This window comes from Toxorhynchites rutilus, chromosome 1 (assembly GCF_029784135.1).
Source record: "Toxorhynchites rutilus septentrionalis strain SRP chromosome 1, ASM2978413v1, whole genome shotgun sequence".
In the NCBI taxonomy this organism is placed as follows: Eukaryota; Metazoa; Arthropoda; class Insecta; order Diptera; family Culicidae; genus Toxorhynchites; species Toxorhynchites rutilus.
Window position 1 is genome coordinate 183,768,864 of NC_073744.1, and position 24,673 is coordinate 183,793,536.

Here is a 24,673-nt window from a genome sequence, read left to right on the forward strand (position 1 = left end):
GATTGTAAACAGCAGTCACACGTTGTGACATTTCGACTAGTTTGATCCGAACAAACAACAAAATTAGCTTCTGACAGGAGATTCAACTCACTGAAAATGATTAAGGAATATCAGTGTAGCACATAACAGGGTGGAACGGTAGACGAAGTATATGTGAATCGGTAAACAAAAAATATGTCATTGAATGTCATTGATTGCATTGAATATGAAGTTTATGGGGAAAAAATGAAGAAATGTTAAAAATACTCACGATTTCGTTATATTTTGAGGCTAAATTCACATGAAATCATAAAGCTGGTTGATTTAGAATGGATAGCTATGATATTGTGATTTCATCGGGAATAGTAGCTTTGTCGGTGAAATAATGTTCGTTTGCAGACTATATTTCACGTCACACACACTGATATTGTGAGCCATAACAATATCACCTTGGTATCGTTGAAATAATGGTTTTATCTCTATGGAATTGCAGCCATCTTACTAACCCACTCTACTATCTACTTCACCCTTATTCCTACACATCGACTGGATGTCTAATTTAATTGATAGAACTGAATTATTGCAAACAATTTTGTGTTGCAAACAACATTCACGGGATTCTAACTGAAAGAAAGATTGCTCCGCTTTCGCTTGCAAAACATGCTTCGTTTATTCGTTGAATTGTTTTTTTTTTGTTTTTTTTTTCTTTTTTCACAATTTCCATTGTTTTTGTTGATGTCTCAGGCAAAAAAATTGATAAATTCTCCGTCTAATGGTATGTATTATAACATACTTCGTAAGAACGATTCTGCGTAATATGCATTTGAAATCTCTTAATTTTTCGTTACATTTTTCGTAGAGTGACCCTCCTCCTAGTCCTACGTCAACATTCCTAGAATGCACATATCTTGACCACAATGAGGACAACCTTAAAAGAAGGTTTTGGGGATGGATTAATTTGGGCTCCCGAGAATCCAATCCATCAAAAATAAAAGGCATATACTGTCGAGAACCTGAGAGCAGAGCTGCAATTTGTCACAGGCACTGCATATATTTGGGCTACTATGACGATTATTGCAACATTACCACCAAACGACGTGCAACGAAACATAAACCGACAAAACAAATTCCTCACTCTTTGATGCTAAATAGTTTGTCAGAGTGTTTTGACCATCAAAGCATGTTGCAAGTCAGCGCACTATGATCGTCAAGACAAGAAATACCATGTCACCTGATGTAACGGAAGTTTACACGTTTACCAGGATGCATTTGTTCACGTTGCTACCTGAATGAATTTACCATTCTTATATAAAATGCTAAAACTTCGAGGAGAACATAGGATATAAATGAGTCTAAACAGACTTTCAAATACGTGAATTTTGATATCGGGCAGAAATTTCAACGAAAAGAGAAATTTCTTCATTATTTCAGCATGTAGAGATTGTTCAAGCTTTGGTCAATTATATATTCCGTTGCCTAAATGGTTTGCAATCGCTCGCACGTTATCGCGTGTTCGACATAGTATTTACTTCGGTAAATACAAGAAACAACAACCGGAATGAAAATCGAAGCTTTGCTCGATGAAAATAAAATGCAATCTGCGACAATCATCAATTCATTACGGACAATTTTACCGCCTACTTGATGGGTCAAAGCGTATTGACAAAGCTCAGTAACAGGCAAATTGTTGCATCGTACTCTGTCAGTCACCATTTGACCGAGATTTTTGTCAGTAGGAAGTGACTAACGTGGCTCGTCAGTTGTCAGTGATGAAAAAATGCAGCTCTGCCTGAGAGTCACGGAAGCAATTAGGCCAACGTGACACTGGACTTCGGTACGAGTCTATTAACCTAACTTGAAAGCCTATGAATTTTCCGTACAATTTTACCACGTTTATCGCCATTAAAGACCATTCTAGAGATTAATGCAACAGACCAAAAATTCATTTTAGGTCGCATATTTTTGCATAAACGCACATTAAATTCTTCAATTTGTGTCACCTCCGTGAGGCTGGAAGAAAGGCAGGAAGCGCCTTTTTCATTCTTCTTCTATATTATAGCATTCTTCTTTATATGTTTGGCCGTTGATGGCTCCGGTCGTTATGTACGGCTTGCTAAATTTTTCGCACCCACAAATCCCCTGGCGCACTAAGTACTTCTTGGCAAATTTGTCGACCTTCTTCTTCGGGAGCTTCTCCGGAACATCCTGGCGGGACATGCCGACTAAAAACTCCAGGATCTGCTTGGCGTCCGTTTATACACTAGAACTACTAACCGGTCGAAAGTTTATCTAAAAAATTTTTCAATATTTTCTAATAATGTTATGACTTTCTCTAAACATATTTTATTTCCTTTGAAATTTTTATTTTAACTAAATATTACAATGTTCAAATTGATCGGTTTGGCAGAAATTTTCATATAATAACTGTCGGTAGTTCTAATGATAATGTACGTCTGTACCAACCACTCGCGGTACACCTTCCTGACGCTGGATTTGGTCACCGTATTCTGTTTATAGGTTTAGGTTACTATAGGTAAGGTAGGCACTTTAATTACATGAAGTCCGGCCCGCTTCATTGACTGCTGGACGAACCAGATGGAAGAATTGACCTTCCTGGCCACGTCCTGATTCTAAAGGTTCGGATTGCTGCCAGCTCGTCGCTGGGTCGGTTGGGTCTTCTTGAAAGATTTTACCACACGGGACACGGTCGAATGGTCGATTCCTAACTGTTTCGCGATCCACCTGTGGGACTGGCCTAAATTTTTCACGACCGCACCCATAATCTTTTGTCGAAGCACTGTCCAAGCAAGGGAAGCCATTCCCATAACCACTTGACAGAATGTGACGAGTTTTCACACATGTAAATATTACACTCTAAACTAGTTTTATCCAAAATTTCATCAATTTTTACCCATGCATTAAAAAGAGAAAACAGAGAAGAAGAAGAAAGTGTTGCATTTTTTTCAAGTAAAATATTTACCACGTTTTATACTTCGAAATTGATGTTCAGTAAAAACCTGAAACGTAAAAATGGGAAAAATGGAAAAGGTGTTATAGAATGAGATGATTTAATCTCTTACGGTATTCTTGCTATTCATATCTTTCATCGGGGCCGCTTGAATGTGGTGCATGATTTGCTTCAGAATCTGTGAAATGACACTGGAGAATAAAACGAACCATCGATTTGAAATTATTAATCACTGGTTCATTTTATTCGAAATAATATTACTATGAGTGTGAGTACTCGTAGGATTCGTTCACATACAATTCACCATTAAAATCTTATGGTAACGCAACAGCTCTTCAGAAATTCGATATTAGATTCCATCCATCTAGATTCTGGAATGTATTGTTCCAACTGTCATCAATATGCAGTGCCCTCTGTTGAAGCAACGCCCTTCCATAATGTCTCGCTTGAAACAATATGTCGCGGATACCGCGTTTTGAAAATATATTTGTTTGTGGATAAACTCTCATAAAAAAATATTCACGACATAGACTGGTTATACTTTAATGATAATTTGTACTTTGAGCGGTCTCCACTCATAAAGTTAAAAAAGACCGGAGAGGGTGAGCCACTTTCACTGTCACTACAAGCTTAAAATTGTTTTCGTTTGATTTGATTATAAATAATGCAACAGTTCGCAACAATCACCGGCAGGATGGAACCAGCAACATTCAGACATTCAGGCAAAAAAACGATGATAAAAATTAGAAAATTTAACAGTATACACTTACTCTAATAAAAATCCTGCATGCCGTTGAATCCCACCTCCCAGAATCAACAACGCAATCGTTTTTATTTCCCTCTCCCCCTACCCAAACACACACACAATTTCATTCAATCAACATCGCCATTGGCAACCGTCCAGAACGATATCATTCCGAATATCTAATCTCGAATCAAGTGATTCATTCCACGGCAGGCACGGAAACGGCAGCGCATAATAAAAAACTAACCATAAATATCACCTATAAATATGGTCAATAATATTTCAACCCATGTACCAAGGGGTGTGTGACTGCGCGCGGAAAAACGTGGAAATCCCTCCGGAATTATCGAGGGTCTGTTTTTATCGCGTACGCGCCGGACAATAGTGATGACAAAGTCGGACATTAATCATTGAGTTTTATAACCTCCGCCATGATTTGCCGCCATGGATACACACCACTATCCTATATGGACTATCCGCTGCCCGAAAGACACCGAGCAGAACCGGACCGGATGCGCCATAAAAAAAAAATCAACCGATCCCGAATCACGAAGCGAAAAAAAACATGGTGGCGGTGATCCATAGCAACTAGTGAAATCTTCCAGCCGAGCGTGAAGTAATGGATTGATTTTAGCAGAACAAGTGACCGACAGTAAAAAACACGCATCAACAATAACAACAGCTAACAAACAAAAACGCCCCACCACGTGTCTGTTTGTCTATTCATTAGGTACATTATTTTTTCAGCGAAAAATTCCTCACCGCATTAGGAATCCTTTTGAATAGCTGAAAAGAGAACCTTCGGGGAACGCTCCTGCTTCAACCTTTTTATTTTCCTTTCCCGGAAAGGTAAACTGAAGGTAGAAAGGAGAGAAAGAGAGGAGATAATTTTCCACACATTTTAGGTCAAAGTGATCAAACCAATTCCCCCCCCCCCATTTTTTCACTCCTCCACCGTCGTTTGTCTCCCCCCTTGTTTCGAGGCCCTTCCCGGAGAACACCGGAGTGCCCTTCGCCAGATCATTATTGAGGTTTTATTTTGCTGCAATCTTCGCTGTCTCCCGGTTTGAAAAGCAAACTCAGCCGAATTATCTTGATTCCCGTCGCAAAGCATCGGGTCCTTGCCGGAGTGGGGCGAGCGCGGGTGCGGGGTAATTGATGGGGAAGAACAAAGAAGAAGCCGCTTCGCTTTATCAGCGGGGGATGCCACGGAATCCTTTTTTTGTCGGGTTGTGTTACTGTACGAGAGTAATCTGTTTTCCCAGCCCGGTACCTTTCGCGTGTTCCCGGGTTCCCGGTGTTTTCTCATTGTGGTCGAAGGGGAGTAATGGATTCGGAGTGGAAGGGGTGAACAGGGCGAGGCGTAACGCAAGATGTGCTTGGAGGCTGTTTTTGGAAATTTTATTTTTCGACATTTTTCCGTTATGTTAATGATGGTTGCAGGCTATGAAAATCGTTCAAGCCAAAGCGAAACCTCGTTACAGGTAAACAATTTTTGGGCCCTAATCAAGACATGATATGGTTGAGGACAGTTTTGCGAAGTTTAGAATGACAATGGCTTTATGAAAATAACAGTATAAAAACTTCAGATTCAGAATCCGAAAAAATGCCATCAAAATAAATGGAACCTGATATGCTTTCACGGCATTTGTAGAAGCAGCTCTCCCAACGAGACACTGGACTACGTTCCGAGGCACAGGAACTAGATATTTGTTTGTGGCGTCTTGTGTCAAATATTATTCAGTCAATCATTCAATCATTCAGTACCAACAATAAACGTTCAAATTTTTTATGTCAAAAAGTGACAAATATTTGGATTCACTTAAACACTGCCGTTGAGTGCACTCGCCAATGTATGCAAGGTGTCTCTAAAAGGTGGGAAATGATAATGTTTATGCACAAAATGGGTGATGTTTCAGGAGAATGGTATTTCATTTCACCAAAAGTACGATAAGTGTATGACATTCCTTCTTGAACCGACTATTGGGCAAAAGGCGATATATACTGTGATTACTCTGCTCTGCTCTGCTCCAGACGAAGTCAGTTCATTTGGACGGAACTTCGATTGCATTCAGACATATTAAATCATCTAAGAAGATCCAGCAGATATCGTTGCTGATTAATGCGCAAAACTTTTCCATTTATGTTCATCGGAATTCACATACCAAAACAAGTCGCATCCTTTTCAGAATCCTTCATCTCAAACTTCTTCAACAAAAAAAAATCTTGACGGCCGCCGACCCGCCGTCGGAAGCGGCGATCTTTTGTACGCAAACTTGTGTTCCACCGATTGCCCTGTTAGTTTGAAACAAAGGATACGAACCTTTTACAGCCCTACGTTTGCCCGGTTAATTTTTGTTTTGAAATATATCATTCGAAACGATTGTACCGTCATCCAGGGTCAAATTTATCACTGGGGTGGAATGGATCAAACGTATTACTGAAAACAAACATACAATTTCAGAGGTGCTGTGCAATTTAATTTTAATCTTTTTCAATCTGACATGTTCTGAAGGTTCTTTTTGTCAATGGTTCTCAACGAATCACTTATTAAATAGCATGAAAATAGTATATTTTTGATTAGCATTTTCATTTTCAACTATGGTGAAAAACAGAATTTCAACACATCAAAGTATTATTTAGAGACGTTAAAAATATCAGTTCACTTCTAGCCGATATTTGATGAGTTGAATAAGTACTTGTATACTTGTAGTTATTATTCAAACAAGTGCTCATTGATGATCAATTCAAGGGTTTTTGGCCACATTAGGATAACCCGAATGGTTTCCTGATGAAGGCAGATCAATGTTAAAATCAAGTTGTGGAATGGCATGACCACACCTTAAGGAGGATGAAATCAGATGTTTGTATCCCCAAATCTTTGAATTATCATTTAAATGACCGTAGGTGAAGAAATAATTTATTTACTTTACATTTTTGTGCATATGACACTACAAAATCTTGAAAAACATAGATCGATCAATTTCACCCCGGAGCTGCATTTTGAATTCTTCCGCTAAAAATTTTCCAAATTAACGCTTTCCATAAGGTTGTGTGGCCTTAGTGCCAGTGCTGATTTTAAAAGTACAGGGTGGGCCATTTAAAGTGGAAGCATCTGGCAACCCCATAACTTTTGACAGAGATGTCAGATTAACAAATGTCATACCGCGTTGGAAGCGTCATTTCAGTACAATTTTAACCATGGAACAATACACACCTAAACAACGCGCTGAAGTTGTTCAGCTGTACATTCAAAATAACTTCTCAATTGTGTTAACTAAACGTGCGTGGAAAAATAAAAATAAAGTTAAAACATCGCCTGGAGACAACACTATACGTCGATTATATGCCAAATTTATATCGTCTGGTAGTGTTGGTAATGCCAGTCATCTGTCCAGACAACGACCAAGACGTTTCGACGAAAATATTGATGCCGTTCGAGCCAGTGTTGCAGAGACAATGATAACCGATTTTTTATTGCCATTTGTTCGTGAAAATGAATTGGACAATTACTGGTTCCAACAGGACGGCGCTACATACCATACAGCGGCTGCCACGACCAAATTATTGCACGAAATGTTCCCCGGAAGATTAATATTGAAAAACGGCGATTATGACTGGCCACCGAGATCACCTGATTTGACGCCTCCTGACTTTATTTATGGGGATATTTAAAATCCAAGGTATACACTGGTAAGCCAAGGACCCTGGCTGCGCTGAAAGACAATATCCGACAAGAAATTGCTGCCATATCGGCCGAAACATTGGGCAAAGTGAAGGAAAATGCCGAAAAAAGGGTACATTTTGCGGTCAAGGCCAGAGGCGGTCATTTACGAGATATCATAATCAAAAAGTAGTTAGAACAAATCTCCTTGGAACAAAATAAATGAATTTAAAAAAAAAATTTAAAATTCCACTTTTTTACTTTGCTATTGCAAAAACAAATCCTTCCACTTTAAATGGCCAACCCTGTAATTGGGTATAAATATAACACAAAATTATTGGAAATATTCACATGTTTTTTGAAAATAGTGATTAATGTGCTCCCGGTTTACGATACCACGATCTCAAGAAATTTTCCACAATTAAAGGTATTTTGGTTTCAACATTTAGCAATATTTTGGAAATGTTAGGTTAACCCTCCTGTACTCGCGCACAAAATCATAACTCGTATGCTCACGTACGGAACCACAGACCATGCGTTTGTATACAGGGTTTTCCAACTTTAATTTCCGAAGGTAAATTGAAATAAAACGCATATAGAATTCGAATTTCGATGAAACTTTTATTTCAAAATAAAGTTTGGTTTTTGCCATTATGTGTGAAATACAACATCATTCAAATGTCCACCTAGGGCTTCCTCGCACACCTTGATCCGGAACAGGTAATTTTCGATGACTTTCGGCACATATGGGGCGGTATCTCGGTCATAACTTCACAAATGTTGTCTTTCAAACGTTCAAGAGTTTGCGGAGAGTTGGCATAGACACGGTCTTTCGCATAACCCCACAAAAAAAAAGTCTAGCGGGTTCAAATCGCATGATCTGGACGGCCAATTGGCATCACCAAAACGCGAAATTATGCGTCCCTCAAATTTCGTTCGCAATATGGCCGTGTTCGGTCGTGTTGTGTGGCACGTGGCGCCGTCCTGCTGAAACCACATGTCATCCGTATCCATATCTTCAATTTGTGGCAAAAAAAAATCGGTTAACATGCGACCATAGCGCTCACCATTCACAGTTACCGTCTCGCCGTCCTCATTTTCAAAGAAATACGGCCCGATGACTCCACCAGACCATAATGCGCACCAAACAGTGACTTTTGGCGGATGCAATGGTCTCTCAACAATCACGTGTGGATTTTCTGAGCCCCATATACGGAAATTTGGGATGTTCACACAGCCACCGAGCTCGAAATGTTCCTCATCGCTGAAGAAAATTTGATGCGAAAATTCAGCATTTTGCTGCTGTTGTTCGTTCACCCAATCGACGTATGCCCGACGCATTCCATGGTCACCACGCTCTAATTTTTGTACCAGATGGACTTTATATGGATGTAGGTGCAAGTCCAAATGCAAAATTCGCCACAATGATGTGTTTGACAAGCCCAATTGCTGAGCACGCCGTGGAATCGAAACATTCGGGTCATCCTCCACACTGGCAGCAACAGCAGCAATATTTTCGGCCGAACGCACATTACGAGGATGCACAGGTTTCACAATATTAGCTACGGATCCAGTTCGTTCGAATTTACGCACTACATTAGCGATTGTGTGCTCTGTAGGCCGTCCATGACGACCAAAACATTTGCCGGTTTTTCATCATTTTTATAGCACAATTCAACAAAATTAACACGTTGTGCGATGCTGAAACGATCCATATTGTAAAATGGCAGACATTCAACTAACGATATGACGCTTTGGTTGACAGCTATGTCAAACGGTTGTCAGCGCAGGGCTGTATACTTTCGGAAGCCCGAAATGGAAAACCCTGTATTACTTAATTGTGTTGCTGTTTGAGTAAGGTTAATGAATAAATTCAATTAGAAGACAAAGCCAACCTTTCTCATGATGTTTCCCCTCGTATTGTTGATTAAAGTTTGATTCATGTAGAATCCGGAATCACAAAACAGTTATATTTCAGGATTGGTTAAAGGTACAAAACAAGCTTTAGTATCAAAATACATATAATTTATTATTCTTTCAAAAAAAATGAATCTCAAAAAATTATTCCTTTGGACTTTGAAAATATGTACGTTATATCGAGTGATGTTATATCGAGGGTACGTTATATCGAAGTTCCCCTGTATTGCTATTGTGTACTTTTTTATATCGAAACTATCGTGTTGCCCAAAAACTTCAGAAAATATTTTTTCATCAACTTCATTCAGCTTCAACCCGTTGCGGTTGTTTGTCTGTTCTCAGCCACCACAGCAAGGAACCATTCTAAATACTTTACTCAACTATGTAATAGTTTACCATTTTTTCTAAACAAATTTTAATGTCTAGTTACCTTGTTCATGAATGAATACGGAGTTTCCATGTATAACAGATAACGGTACTCGAAATACACAAAATGTTATTAGCGTGGAAAGATAGGATGGTCTCTTTCAAGGAAAATTAATTCCGACCGCAAAGGGTTAATATCAAAATTTAATTCACTGATGGTTATATTTCGATTTGTAAGTTAGAATAGCGATAATAGGTATGTACGGAAAAGAAAATTCATTTTTGAGTGGAAAATTTTAATTATTCAAACAATTGTACTGGTGGGGTAAAACGGACAGTTGCCATTGGGAGTGAAATGGACTGTGAAAAGTCTGTTTAATCTATGTTCTATGTTATATGACTGTTTAGAAGCTGACTGGAACCAAAAGCAAAATAATTTAGGCTCTTTCCGTGTATACTGCTGAAAAGCACGATATCAATTCTAGGTGGATTAATTCGATTTTTTCATCATTCAACGGACATCCGTGATGAGTTCAGACCTTAGTTGAATGAAATCGTGCCTCTCGCGATTGATAAACCCCTAAGATTCATGTATTACAAACCTGTCCATATTACCCGCATCAAAAAAAAAAGTTGTACTTTTCGGTCTGTTTTAATTTTAGTGAAAAACATTGAAAAACACTTTTTTGTAAAATATTTTACCAATTAGGTAGAAAAACAATATATTAAATTGTAAGAAACTGCATCAATGTTTTGGGAAACATAAGTTTCCAAAGATATAATTGAAGGTCTTCTTAACATGTCCGTTTTACCCCCACCTCCCCTACAGTTATTGTTGATCGCATCATCAAACAGCAAACCCACATCGAATTTTCCGCTTGCGGCGGCATTCGGGACACAAACTCTATGGTTTTTTGCTAACAGATTTTGACCTATGACTTGAAATATGGTGTCGCCATCGTAACAAAGCAATAAATAAAAACGAAAAAAAAACTTGCAAGGCTCAGGATATTTTATTCGATTTTTATTGAAATAAATTGAGTGGTTTTAATGATGAAGCTTTTTTCTGTTCAAAGTTGAGTTGCTACAAAATTCAGAAAACGTTTTTGATTAGGTCACACTTTTGAACTGTCGGACGGCTTCACGTTTCACATATTTTGTATTGTACTTTATTCCATACTGACCGCTGGTTCGCTTTGAAGTGTTTCTCATTTTCAACTGTTTCCTGAATTCTCTTCAAGTTCCGCTTAACGATTGTCCATTTCTATCGGGCGCCAGTTCCAACGAGTTATGAGGATTTTTACTTGCACTTAGGGGAACTGGGAGTAAGCCCGGGTTAGGGTTGACCGGCACCCCTTGAATTTTACTAGAAAAATCTAATTAACTATGTTTTTGAACACTGTACATGTCAGTATTTATTATTTTGGATGCTTTGAATCAAATCCAACCCACCGTGATTCGTCAAATGTTAAAATATTAATAAAAATAAAAGCGAGTTCCGATGATGTGCAACCGGATGTAATTTAAGCTTTTATTCTTGAACGAGGTTTCAAATCGCTTTTCGTTGTTCTCCAGTTTGTCCCCTGGATTGTTAACTATCACTGGGATTCGAGTTGAGTTAAGTTAAAGCAATAAATTAATAGAAATAGTCTCCTTAAAAAAATGTCTGCTGTTGGGGTAAGACCGTCACCGGCCAGCTTCATGATAGCCCAGTATTTTCCGATGGCCCTTAGTCCCGGTACGTCGGAGGGGAGGAGGGGGGAGGCGGAGTTAATGTCTTTGGATACGAAACTGACCACGTTGGCTTCGTACCACTCCAGGACATCCTTTGAATAGTGGCACGAAGCTAGAGCCGACTAGCAGATCGTAGAGCACTCGTAGGACAGAGGAAGCAGACGATCCTTTATATACCCCTTGAGGTAGATCTGTCTGTTTAAAGTCCCGGTAGTCACGAACGGTGCCATATGAGCAGATCGCTTGCCAAATCATGTATTTCTTGGTAAACTTTGAATGTTTCTGATTCTTTACTTCCTCCGGAACATCAAACCTGTGTCAGGGTTTCGTAGTAACGTTAATTCATACGACTCACTGTTGACTGCACGATTCCGAATTGTTTTCCAACGTCCCGATGAGAGAGTTGAGAATTTTCTAGGTGCTTGCACAAAATCGATTCGCGACGTTGCTTTTCGGGTAACGCTATTTTATTCCAATGATCGAAAAACGGACAGCGATAAAAACACAGTGTAAACAATACACTCTGAACTACTTCTGCCCAAATTTTCAAGAAAAAATACTCAATGGGTAATTTATTTATTATTTTAATTTATTTTAATTTTTTATATCATAACAGGGAGTGAGCTTTCGCCAAAAGAGCTAGAAGAACTGTTTTTCCTAACAAATGGTAACAAGCGCTTATGTGCACACTATACATAAATGTATTGGTTGACGGAGTCAGTTGTCACGGAAATTTCACTGCTAAACTTGCTCCGGATACGGCCAATAGTTCTTTTCTGCAGAAGCAGTACATCACTACTTACTTTAACGTTCCGTTCATCGTATGCTGTATTGGCCTCATTAGGGTGAGATCATGAGCTAAAGTTTAAAGCCTCTTAAAAACGAAGAATGGAATGGTGACATCATGAATGTGGCTTGTAGTCTGTACATACTTTTATGAATTCAATGAGGTGCTGTCTCCCGAGATAAAAATGGAGACGCCATGGGTGACGGATTCAGTATGGTGGTTTAGGTTATGGAACACCTTGTTGAAGTACTCAGCCATCAAAATCATGCCAACTAGTGGTAAGTTTCGAGGTTTTGGGAGTTCACAGTTGTTTATATGGCGAAGCATCACGCTATCCCACGCTCCGGTATTTCCCAATCTAAAATGTAAAAAGACACGAAACAAAACGCGCTAATTTTATGTATTGCACCGCCTCCACCAACAGTTACTGGTGCTTCAAAGCCAAGTGGTTGGTACTAGAAAAAAAAACTTTGGATATCTCTGGAAGACCACGTAAATTTTCGGAAATCATTCGAAGAAATCTTCCGAATACCGTCAAAGTCTACCAAACATCCATCAAAACTATTTTTGAAAAACGTTCCAAGATAACAAACTAGCAAGTCACTGTTTTTTTGTTCTTAAGATGTCCAAGGTACAATGATTGTTTGTCAAGAATGTTCTGGAAAACATCGAAAATGTGTTTTATTTATTCTCAAGCCTTGCAAGCCTTCTCAAGCCTACTTATTATGCTATTCAAAGTCGTCCAATTTTACGGCAAAGCACCATCGCAAAACAAAATCTTGAATTATGAACTTTTCGAGAGCTATGGAATTTTGGGCATTCTACAGTCCTTCAAACTATTCTGTTTGTTCACCAATTATCCACAAGACATTTCAGTCTTTTTATCACCTATCACAGTTTCATGGACATCTGGGACTATTTTAAAGTATTGAAAGTCTTTTAAAAATCTTTGATTAACGGTGTTCCATAAAGCTTCAGTCTTTTGAATGATACTTATCGATATACCAATGAATGTTGTGAAAACCTGTCTAAAATAGTTTAAAGCCATCCATGTTAATTCTAACATTATATTCCATACCTATAGGACCACTCAATTTATTTGATGCTGATCTAGGGATGCAGAAGAGTTCGGCCACGCCTGACCAAAACAATAAAGTTTATGAACCCAGTCTTATGAATGAAGAGAGTAACAGCATCCTATCCTATATACATCATTTCACTGGAAACTCAGGAAAAAAAAACAAGTGGTCCTACGGTTATGGAACAAACATATTAACACATTAAGGACCGCACGTTTGGGGACAAACTTGTACGCTTCATTTGTTCGGATTCCACGAATGAGATCGGTTCCTTCGGTGGGGAAGAGACGAAGGCGAGCCATCGTTGTTCTGCCATAAAAATTATTTGGCGAAAATACGCGTTTGCAGTTTTCAAAATGATCAACTGAATATATAACTGCTGGGTCCCGTTCATAAGTTGGGAAACCAAAGATACGCCAGACAACTTAATTGGAGCTGATGCTCCGACAAATTTGGTAGCGCATTATTCCGTCGTTGTCATTCAATCGAGGAGTATTCACATCGGTATTCTGAATTTGAAACATAACCGTATTGCTTCATTTATTCACGGACTTGCAAATGTACTTATTGCTCTTCATCAAACTGCAGAACTCAACAGCGATATGAGCATTCTTGATATTTGTGAATGAATGTCCGTCTTTTCAGCATTTCTTCTTTTATTTATTGTGTGCAAACCGTTTTCCCAAAGATCGGTGGATGTCTAATACAACTAATAAAAAGCGATAAATGTTTTAGATCAACGCCGGGCCAGGAACCCTGCTTGTGTTAACAATATCGAACAGTACCCATATTCCGTCATCAGCAGAAGCAATTTCAAATTATTAAAATTTTATTACGGGGTTTCGGATCAGAACGAACTGCACTGTCTTAGGTTTTGTAAGCGACTGCCACATAGTTTATTTTTTCCTTTCTTGCTAGTTCACAAATCCTTATTATCTATCTACTCCGTTTTCCTGCCTATTCGTTTTTTATCTTATCGCTAGGATGCCGAGAATGCCGATCATAAAACAACCCTCGTCATGCTTATGGATTTCGTCACCCATGTGGCCATATCCTAAAATAAACATGGCGAGGCGATAACGATCGTTCGTACCACAACAATTTGAATGAAAATTATTACTCGATGCTGTTTGAATACTTAGAAGACATAGTCCTGATCCTAACTTGACTATTTTTCTATAAATCTCCTTGCATTTCAACCAAAACTTTATTCATAATATAAAATCATTATCACAATTCCCGTCCAAGATTTTTTCCCACTTGTGTTATTCTTTTACACAGAACTCATATTAGAGCCTTTTTTCATTAGGGCCTATTTTCGTGTATAACTTTTGTTCTGAAGCGTGTTTATTTCACCCGGAAATTCATTACCCTTTTCGCTTCACAGAAATGGAACACGAAGCTCAATGACATCTATATCGAATTGCCACATTTGCACAACCCGGTTGGACTTGAGTGGAATGGATTATAGAATATAATATTGCGATCAGTTCGGGTATTTCGGACTCGATCGGATTTCAGAATGCGGAGAATAGTTGATCAATAGACGGATCTGGAATTCTCGAGGAAATTACACTATCGATTTTCTCAGAGCGTATTTTGTCGACTAACCAAACTAAAAATGTGTATATGAGATAATCCACGCTTTTGCTATTCAACCGAATACATCCAGCAACGTGTGGGACTGAATACGTGTAATGTTGTGAAGAAGGTCATTGGAGATTTCACTTTTTGTTTAAACACGTGTTGTCGGTGTTATGAATACCAAAGGCTTTGTCGACGTTGCTCATGATAGCGCCTCGCATGTGAATATATCCTTCCTCACGGCGCTTCTGTTGATTGTGTAGTAGGAATCGTAGTCATTCGCTCTCTACCTCTCTACCGTTCGCAAGTAATTCTACGATCAGACGACGATCGTTAGGAACGTTAGTAACATTGAAGAAGGAGACGGAGAGTGTCGTATGAACGGTATGTGCCAACGACGAGCTCCAGATAATTGTTTCTTCTTCGAATCACAATTTCTCGAGTCGCTGTGCAGTCGCCTATCATAATTCCAGCAATGTCTTCAACATCCACAAACGTGTTTCCCAGCCGAAGTTTTATAAGTATGTATGATATGAAGAATTTCAATAATTCATTGTGCTCATTCAAAAAGACTTCCAGCTCGCCGGCGTTGCACCTACCTTTAGCTGAATTGAGTATACTGGTGCTTGTGTGGATGAAAGTTCGATGAAGTTGACGTAGGGCCATCTATCATTAAATAACGCAAAACATTTGTGCTGTTTGAAAAACAGCACAAATGCCAAATTTGCCAAATTTTAAAAAATATAAAAAACTTTATTCAGAAAAAATATGTTTTCCTGCATAGGGCCACTCTAATCGGTATAAACATGAGGTAATCGGTATCCTAGCGGCATCATAAATAGTTTACGACATATTCTCATGCCTACCAGGTTTTTTGTAGATAATTTCATAGAAATCGGTCGAGCCGTTTCGGAGGAGTTCGACCACGAACATCGTGATTTGAGATTTTTATCTGTACAGGGAAACTTTGATATAACGTACCCTCGTTATAACATACCCTCGATATAACGTTTCCAAAGTATAAAGGAAAAAAAATTTCAATATTTTTTTCCTGATAGAACAATGAATTATCTGTATTGTGATGCTAAAACAACTGTAACTTCAATCAATCCCGAAATACAGCTGGTTTTGTGATTCCGGATTCTAAATGAATCAAACTTTAATCAACAGTACGAAGGGTAACATCATGAGAAAGGCTGGCTTCGTCTTCTGATTGAAGTTATTCATTAACTTTAATAAAACAGCAACACAATAATGTATTATAGACTACGTTTGTGAGTACTTTATTATGCTTCGATACAACGTACAATTTTGGAAGTGAAATGTACGTTATATCGAAGTTTACCTGTATATAGATTACGGATTTTGATGTTTTCCGAAATTTTGATGTATTATATAGATTTCATAGCTGTGGTAAAATCCGTGGAATTTTTACAATCGTTCAACAAACCAAAATCACAATTTTCTCCGTCAGATGATCAATTTTAATTACGACTGATTTTTTTAAGAGCGTATCCAAAATCATTGACCTTTTTCGTAGAACATCATAACTCAAAATCCAGGATGTCTGTTTAAAATAGGATGTAAAGGAAAGTTGTTGGAAATAAGCTGTCAAGAAGTCGCTATAAAATTCATGTGATATTAAAATCTGTTAAAAAAGAAAAAAGAGAGATGATGTGTTGCAAGGAGATAAAAGAAGATAAGAGATGTTAGAACAAAGTAAAATTATAATTCAAATGAAAGATTTCAACTTGTTAATAATCCTGATAATAAATTGAAATCAGTTACCAGACAGAGATTGTTTGCAAAACTACTTATAAACTATTTATTTTGGAACTTACGTATTAACGCCACCGCGTGGAATTTTTATCGCGGTTAAATTTGTCTGGAGGTAAATGTAAAGAGAATATATTGTCCAACGCTCGACCGTACCTAAATAAACGATCGTCTCCTGTGATTCAAACTAACCGGGCAGTCGGTGGAACACAGGTTTGCTTGCAAGAGGCTGGTATTTCCGACGGCGGGTCGGCGGCCAATTCTCTCCCATTTAAAAAAAAAAAAATTGCGTTACATTTCTCGTATTAAAATTACCATTCCAGAAAAAATATTTCGGAGCCCGTGTTCATTTCTAATTGAACCCTTAGCCTTAGAGAGCAACACGGAAAGGAAATAAGACGGCATTTTAATTGTACCTACACTAATTTCGGGTAAATGTTATACAACCGTCTCTCGATGACATCTTCTGGTTCCATTTACAAAGAGCCACGACTTTCGACTGAGTTATAGATTCAGCTGACTTTTCTTGTCTGCCATTTTCGGTTTTCCAATCGATAGACAGATGTTCTTCGGATTATTTCAACACATGACACATCGGGGATTTGGGGTATTTAAATAGTCTGACCAACTCTCTAGCGTATTCTCCGAGATTTTCATTACGAATAGAGGAACTGGTACAAAAAAACTGGTACCCCATTTTGTTTTTTTGGACTTAGCTCTTGGCCGATGCTCGGAATTTCTTCATCAGCTTATGAAGGGATCTATTGCGGACATTTCCCCGCAAACCGATTTTAAAAATCTTGATTTGGCTCGAAGCTTTGAGCATAGAAGTGAAACAACTCAAATTCGAGTACCCGAGATGCCTGGGTATAAATTTGGAACCTTTTTTTTTTCAAATTAAAAGACTATATATATTTTTTGACATTTTCATACAAAATAGAAGTGAAGTACACTATCTTACGTAAATTAACTCAACTTTGACGAAAAAGCATGCAATTTTACGAAACAATGAGGATAAAAAAACGATTTTTTCAAGAAAAAGTGAACAAATTTCATCTCGATTTATTTCTAACTAAAAAAGTAAAGTAGAACTTTGCTGCATGGGCATGCAATACTTAGCATAGTGTATCATCAACATTATGTTTACATTGGGGTGCCAAATTACCCGCATACCGAATTTTCACTTTGGAATTGATTTGTGATTAAAATCTCGATACACTTACTGGAATTCGTTGAAGAACATCAATTTCTTGATCCCAATCAGCTTTAATATTTCAAATCGGCTCACTATTCGATTTTTAATGATTTTTCAAAAGACGCACATGAACTTTTTTCGAGATTTAAAAAAACAACAAAACTTGATTTAAAAAAAAAAAAAAAACACAGATATTTTGGGTTTTTGGCATCTGACGTTTGTTACTACATTACTAGAACACTTTTTTTTATTCACCACCAGAGTGCGCTCATTACCGCCGGAGATCCGGGTGGGTACGAAATTACCCTCGAGGTACCGAATTTGTACCAGTTCCTCTTCATTTGTTCAGACGATGCCATGATGTAAATGAGTTCGGAGCTCAACCTTTATTTTATGTATGTAATTTTTTTACGGCTCTTATAATTTTTCGACGGTATTCTAGAATCCTCCAATATTATTATTCTAAACAAGGTTCCCAGCTTTATTTTTATTTTTTCAAATAGAGCAGTCATCTCCGGGTTATGCGCCATGAAAATTTCAAACCATTTCAATATTATTTGCAATGTTCCAGCTGTTCAAAAAACATACAAAAGCATCATGAAATCAACAAATAGTCAGATCCGTATTTTCTACAGCTAAAGAACCGCCAATCTGCTACCGAAGACCTAGTTTTTCGAAAAGGATTGTGACTACAGGAAACGATTGATTGAACCGACAGCGTAAAGCATAATAGCAGAGCAACAAAGTTTGGGTCTCGTTAAATTAAAAGAAATCGAAAATAAAACTGATTAGCCGTACTTGACTTTTCGAAGTGTATAATAAAATATATGCATAGGCATAGATCCCATCTTCAGAACCCATGATAATTCAGGAAAAGCTCCTAAACAAATCGGAACAACATAATACCAATTGCTACGAAAAGATTCCAGAATGAGAAAAGCTGCGAAACTGACAATTGAGAATGAGTTTCGCGAACTTACAACTCTGTTATTTTGTCAGAAGCGACAGACAGTCAAACCTCAAGCCTTTTCGTTATGGTGATGCCGTACTCACGTCAGAATTCAGAGGATTACAGCAGTCACAAAGCAACAAATAAACAACCTGTGTTTGGATAGAAGAATGAAGTATGAATTCGACACATACCTCACAAACGCATCCCACTTCACTCCATTTTACACACCCCCATCACACACCCACACACGATATAAATATACTCACAAATATTTTCCTGGAAGAATTGTTACGCTCTGAAACCATTCTTTAGCGAAGTACAAGCTTTAGCATTTATATACTTTTTTACTACATACATAGTTTGTTCTCGATTCTAGCTTAACTCCCGTTACTTGATTAGTGCGTTCTAGTGTTCCAAGCGAAAGAATGAAAAATACCTTAGAATAACCGAATCTTTACAAAAGCGTATGCCGAGCACCAACCAAAAAAAAAAGAAAAATACAAAACGTCAATGAAACCATCTTATTTTTTATCTCTAGCTTGATCCCCGTGGTCCTCCAGAAATAAAAATTTAGCGAGATTTGTGTATTTTTCTAGAATCCACATTGCAAAAGCGCTTCGGTAAACAGATTCCGGCAAAACGTCCTCTTAAAGAATAAATAACCATGCTACAAGCTGTTTTCTCTGTTTTTCAACAAATTGGCAAAGTTTTCTGTTTATCCAGCGCGAATCACACGCACACCCCTGTTGGGTTCAACCATTAACTAACAGTCTGCTCTCTCCCTCCGCTTCCACCAAACAATAACAACGCTGACGTCGACGACGACAACAACAACCCCCAACCCCCTCCCCCTTTGAGCAGGGATCACAAATCGATCCGCAGGATGACTGGAACCTCGGGCAGCGAAGACGATCCAACACATTCCGGTAAGTGAAAACATTTGGCCTAAAACTAAAAAAAAAAAAAAAAACTATCTCACCTTCATCATCTTTTTTATTGCCAATAATAAACCAGACCAAAACAGTGAGACAGAAAGAGAAAAAATAAATTTAAGCCACCTAGAAAATAAGAACCCCACCACTTTAAGCTGCCTGTTTTTCAGTTCAGAAACGAGAATACTAACGCCCTTTCAACGCTCGTTAAAAAAAATGTTTCCTTCTCAAAAATGAAAACAAAGCGAAACGCACAGTCGGATGGCACCAAAAAAATGGCGGCGACCATATTTCACCTTGTTTGTTGTGTCCATTTTATCCCTCCATCGACCCCATTACTATTTCGCCTGAAAAATGAAACCGACCGAGGGACGAAATAAGGGATGAAAGTTTGCACTGCTTGATTACCTGCCTTCCCGTTAACATACCTTTCGGGAATTGAGTTGCTAATTTTATTGTTGTCATTATCTCGAGTGAATGTGAAGTGATACGCACACACACTAAATTGGAATGGGAGAAAAGCTTTTAAAATTTGAACCAAATGCGAGACTATTGTCACTCAAATGTCAGTTGTTGTCAGTGCCAAAAGCAAATAAAGCCTTCCGAGAAAAGTGATTCTTCTATTAGCCCCCAAAAACAACTCGGCTACTAATTCAACAATAGTGAATTTAATCAACCCATTTCCCTCGTCATGCGAGTTTTCTGGAAAATATACAACTTCAACAATGTTCTCCGCGTGGAACAGAACAAGGACTCATAAGTGCCCTGCACTGACGTACCGCAAAACAGCGCCAAAGAAAAGCACTTCCAATATGCCAGGGCTGGAGTGTGAAAGTAAATACGCAAACTGTGTACAACATTGAATAAACGATGGATCCATCTCAGCAAGCGACAAACAAGAGCGATAAGACCCCACTCTTTCGCAAAAACGGGGCAAAGGCAAATTTTCTCAGAAGCTTCACTTTATTAAATCTTTTGATAAGAGAAGCGAAGCTCTGCCACGAGGCGGACGATTTGCAGCGGAAGAACATCCCCAAGTGGATCCGCCAGTGTCAGCAGCAGCAGCGGCAGCAACAGCTCCATCTACAACAACACAACATACACAGTAATAATAACGGGATCACTTGCACGCTTTATTACACCGATCGCACAATTTACTTCATTATCTGTTTGCGCTTTTTATGTGTGGAAGAGTGGGTGGGTTCGTGTGTGCGAGTGCGCTTTTGCTCGCGAAAGGCATCGAAGGCGATGCTGCTGCTGTTGCTGTTGCCTATGATATGCCCCTGGCGATGACGGCTGAAGGATTAAAGTTATTAAAAACTTTCCATCCATTCCTGGCAAACTACTGAACTGTTGTGTTCTGTTCATCCCCCTCTGTCATAACATCTTAACGGCCACAAGAGGATGCGCTTCTACGCATTAACCGGTCCGGGCTGTTGTGGTTCAACGACTGGGTAAAGCTGAAGGTCCGGAAATTGTTTCGATAAAACGCACCACGGATGCAGTAGTTGGTACTGGGAAATGAGGAAGAATTAAGGATCTAGCAGATGCAGAATACTTAAGTATAAGTGGTAGGGAAATGAGTTGTCGCCGCTATGAATTTTACAGCGATAAAGGGCGCTTGCAGCGTGCATATGTATTAGTGATCTGTTGGGCAGGCAAAGGAGATCGCTGCACAGGGTTTATATGGATCGACAAGATTGAGCTTTGTTTAAATAATTATTTTAGCGAAATAGTTATAGAAATTACGCGCTACATTATACTAATAACATGCGAATATATGTCTCTTTACATAAAAATATTTACTTTTAGCGTCAAAGCCATATACACGGAGAAAAATAGAAATTTCTGTTATGACTATGATCCATATCAATGGGAGCAGATTGATTATTCAAAAAGTTTCACAGAAACAATGCAAATTGCACATTGCGATTGTATTGCCGGATTAGGTGAAGTGTGCTCCCATTTAGGCTTCGTGCTTTTTGACCTGGAATGCTGGTCTCGTGAAGAAGTAAACTATAATGAATATTCGTGTGCAGATATACTTAATTGGAGATTAGTTTCGCCAAAAAAGCAGATGATTATCTTGAAATTAAGAACACATTCAGCCAGAAAGATCAACCAACCCTCAGATATGATTTCCGGGTACCTGAATGAATGGAATATTTTTGGTTGAAATATGTGTAATATTTTTATGGGACCCTCTTTCCATTCCAGAGGAGAGAAGGGTGTCATACCATCATAGAAACATTTCTCATACCCAAAAACCCCCACATCCCAAATTGTGCTTGATTAGTTCTCGAGTTATGCAGAAGTTTGTGTTTCGTTTGTATGGCAGCCCTCCTTAGAGAGGGGGGTGGAGAGTCTAACCATCATAGAAACAACTCCCCCCCCCTCCCACAGAAGGGTTGGAGTAGTGTTGAACCACCTTAGAAATGTTTCTTGCCCCCTAAAACCTCCACATGCCAAATTTGGTTCAGTTTGCTTGATTAGTTCTTGAATTATGCAGAAATGTATGCTTCATTTGTATGCGTGGCAAGGTTGTCACATTTGCTCAACTCGATTGGACTTGAGCTTGAACAGAATGCAAAACTGCGCTTTTTCCATTCAACAGAATACAACCAACAATATGTGGGGACGAATACGATCGAACTTCATTTTGTGTTTGAACACACGCGCAATGTCATGACAATACATTGCGCTTTGGCCTGGCTATAACTAAAGCTGTGTCGGCGTTGCTCATGATAGTGTCTCGCAAGTAAATGTATTATTCCTCGCACCGCTTTTGTTGATTGTGTAGTAAGAATTGCAGTCGTTTAATCTCTACCTTCGCGTATATGTAGACCATAAATTGTTGGCACAGCTTACGATATCTTGAATTGGCATTTCTTGACCATGTCAAATCACCATATGATAAACATAAAAATCCATCGAGTGCGCCCTCTGTTTGTTTCGTCGCATGTTCATAAATATTAAATCAAAATGAGAAATGATGTTCATAATGAATTAAGTATCTGTGACGGGGTCTCGTTGGTCTAATGTTTATGCAAGAGATTTTTCGTTAAAGAAACCCTTCTGACTTGCACTGTAGTCACGCGTATTCTTGAGCTTGCCACTCCAGAATACATTCAAGGCGTATTGTTCGTCATAGAAATCTCAACTATTTACTAATAAAAATGACACAAGTAGTACTACGTTGAGAAGGCAAACCTTGGGAACGTTAGTGCCATTGAAGAAGAAAATAGCGAGGGTCGTATGAACAGATTATTGTTTTTTCTTCGCATTAAATTTCTCGTGTCACCGTGCTATCATGATTCCAGCAGCGCTTGTGCTTTGGATCTACACACGTGCTCTCCAGCTGATGTTTTATCAGGGTTGATGGCAATAACGTGATTGTCATTTTGTAATTCGAGCAAATGTGATTTGAAGAATTTCGATAACTCATTGTGCTCATTCAAAAAGGCTTCCAGCTCGTCGGAGATGCTTCCTGCTTTAGATGAATTGATGTTACTTGTGTATTTGTAGATGGATGTTCAATGAAGCGGGCGTTACGCCATCAGTCATTGAACAACTTAAATGAATTCGTTCTGTTGAAAAAACGAACAACGGTTAAATTATTAGAATATTTTTGACACAAAAATAATAAAATCGCAATTAAAAATAGGGAATTGGAGTCAAAATTTAAGGTTATATGTATGGTATGAAGTCAATTTAAAAAAAAAATATCCAGATCTTTTTTTCTGCATAGAGCCACCCTATTCGGCATTAAATGTATGGTTATCGGTATCCTACCGGTATCATATATAGTTTACAACCTATTCTCATACCTATCAAGTATTTTGAGTATAATTTCATCAAAATCGGTCGAGCCGTTTCGGAGGAATTCGGTAACAAACACCGTGACACGAGATTTTTATATATATAGATACATATATAGATTATCGCATTTTAAATGCTCTGCTAACTTTTCTCTATTTAGAAACATGTCAAGAACATGTCAAACTTGAGAATTTACACACAAAAATCTTACGAGCTAAACATTATTTTTTTCCGGAGTCTTCATACAAAAATGACTTATATTCGAAAAACTATAAAAGATAGAAAGTTGATGTCTTCGACAAAAGTTTATATTTTAACAAGATTTAAAACTTTGTCGAATACATTATATCGCTATCTTGACTTTGAACAAAATTAGAATAAGTTGTATTTGTTTCAAAAAAAATATGAAAAAGGTGTTGTTCGAAAAACTTTTTCCCTGTAAAAGTACCCATCTTCTGATGTATGGACGACTTGTTGGAAATTATAAGGGCTATTCATATATATATTTTTGGGAATTTTGAAAAAATACGTTTCTGAGGGAAAATAATTTTAATTTTCTAAATGACTTTTTTGTCAGCAAAAATTTTTTTCAAAAAATTTTGGTGTTCTTTTTGTAAAAATTTAAAAAAAAATTAACATTTCATCCTTTGACAAGAATTGTGTAGGTATCGCAGTTTTTAAATCATAAACTTTTGTAAGAATTAAGAAAAAAAATTGGCTTTTTCCAAAAAGTAGTCTAATTATTTATCGAATTTTTCAAGTATGAAAAGTTGCTTAAATGACCCATGTCTTTACACCCACAACCTTTCACTGCTATCTGAAATGGTGCTGCCAACGGCCAGTCGAGTTGGCATGGAATTCGTCTTAATCGTTTTGAATTGCGAATTTACATGGAAACATAAAGGAGGAGATTTTTATGTCGGAAACCACCTTGAACCGGAATATTTTCAGGGGCTCTGCGTGGGAATTAAGTGACACTAAAGTTGCACGTTTCCGAAGTGCATTAGGTGTGATTCCCATCGTGTGTGAAATATTCTAAGCAGAAATTAGAAAAAAATGTTTTTGTTTTTGTTTTTTTATGTTTTTTGTTTTTTTATCATTAAAGTTTGTGCAAAAGGGCGATAGAACCTTTTGGGGGAATGTCTTTCTTTTGTACCCGTACGGTCGTCCCGAGCC

The 24,673-nt window shown here is 38.1% G+C and overlaps 1 protein-coding gene across 15 annotated transcripts in view; it reads left to right on the top strand.

Moving 5' to 3' along the window:
• LOC129768776 (disintegrin and metalloproteinase domain-containing protein 11) overlaps positions 1-24,673 on the top strand; it is a 912,619-nt gene that overhangs the window by 866,943 nt on the left and 21,003 nt on the right. For 9 of the 15 annotated variants that reach the window (XM_055770661.1, XM_055770645.1, XM_055770693.1 and 6 more), the window contains one exon: positions 19,608-19,672. In XM_055770661.1, coding sequence (XP_055626636.1) covers positions 19,608-19,672 — 65 coding nt within the window. The remainder of the gene's footprint in view (positions 1-19,607; positions 19,673-24,673) is intronic. The other 6 variants (XM_055770654.1, XM_055770709.1, XM_055770686.1 and 3 more) reach the window with 1 other exon arrangement.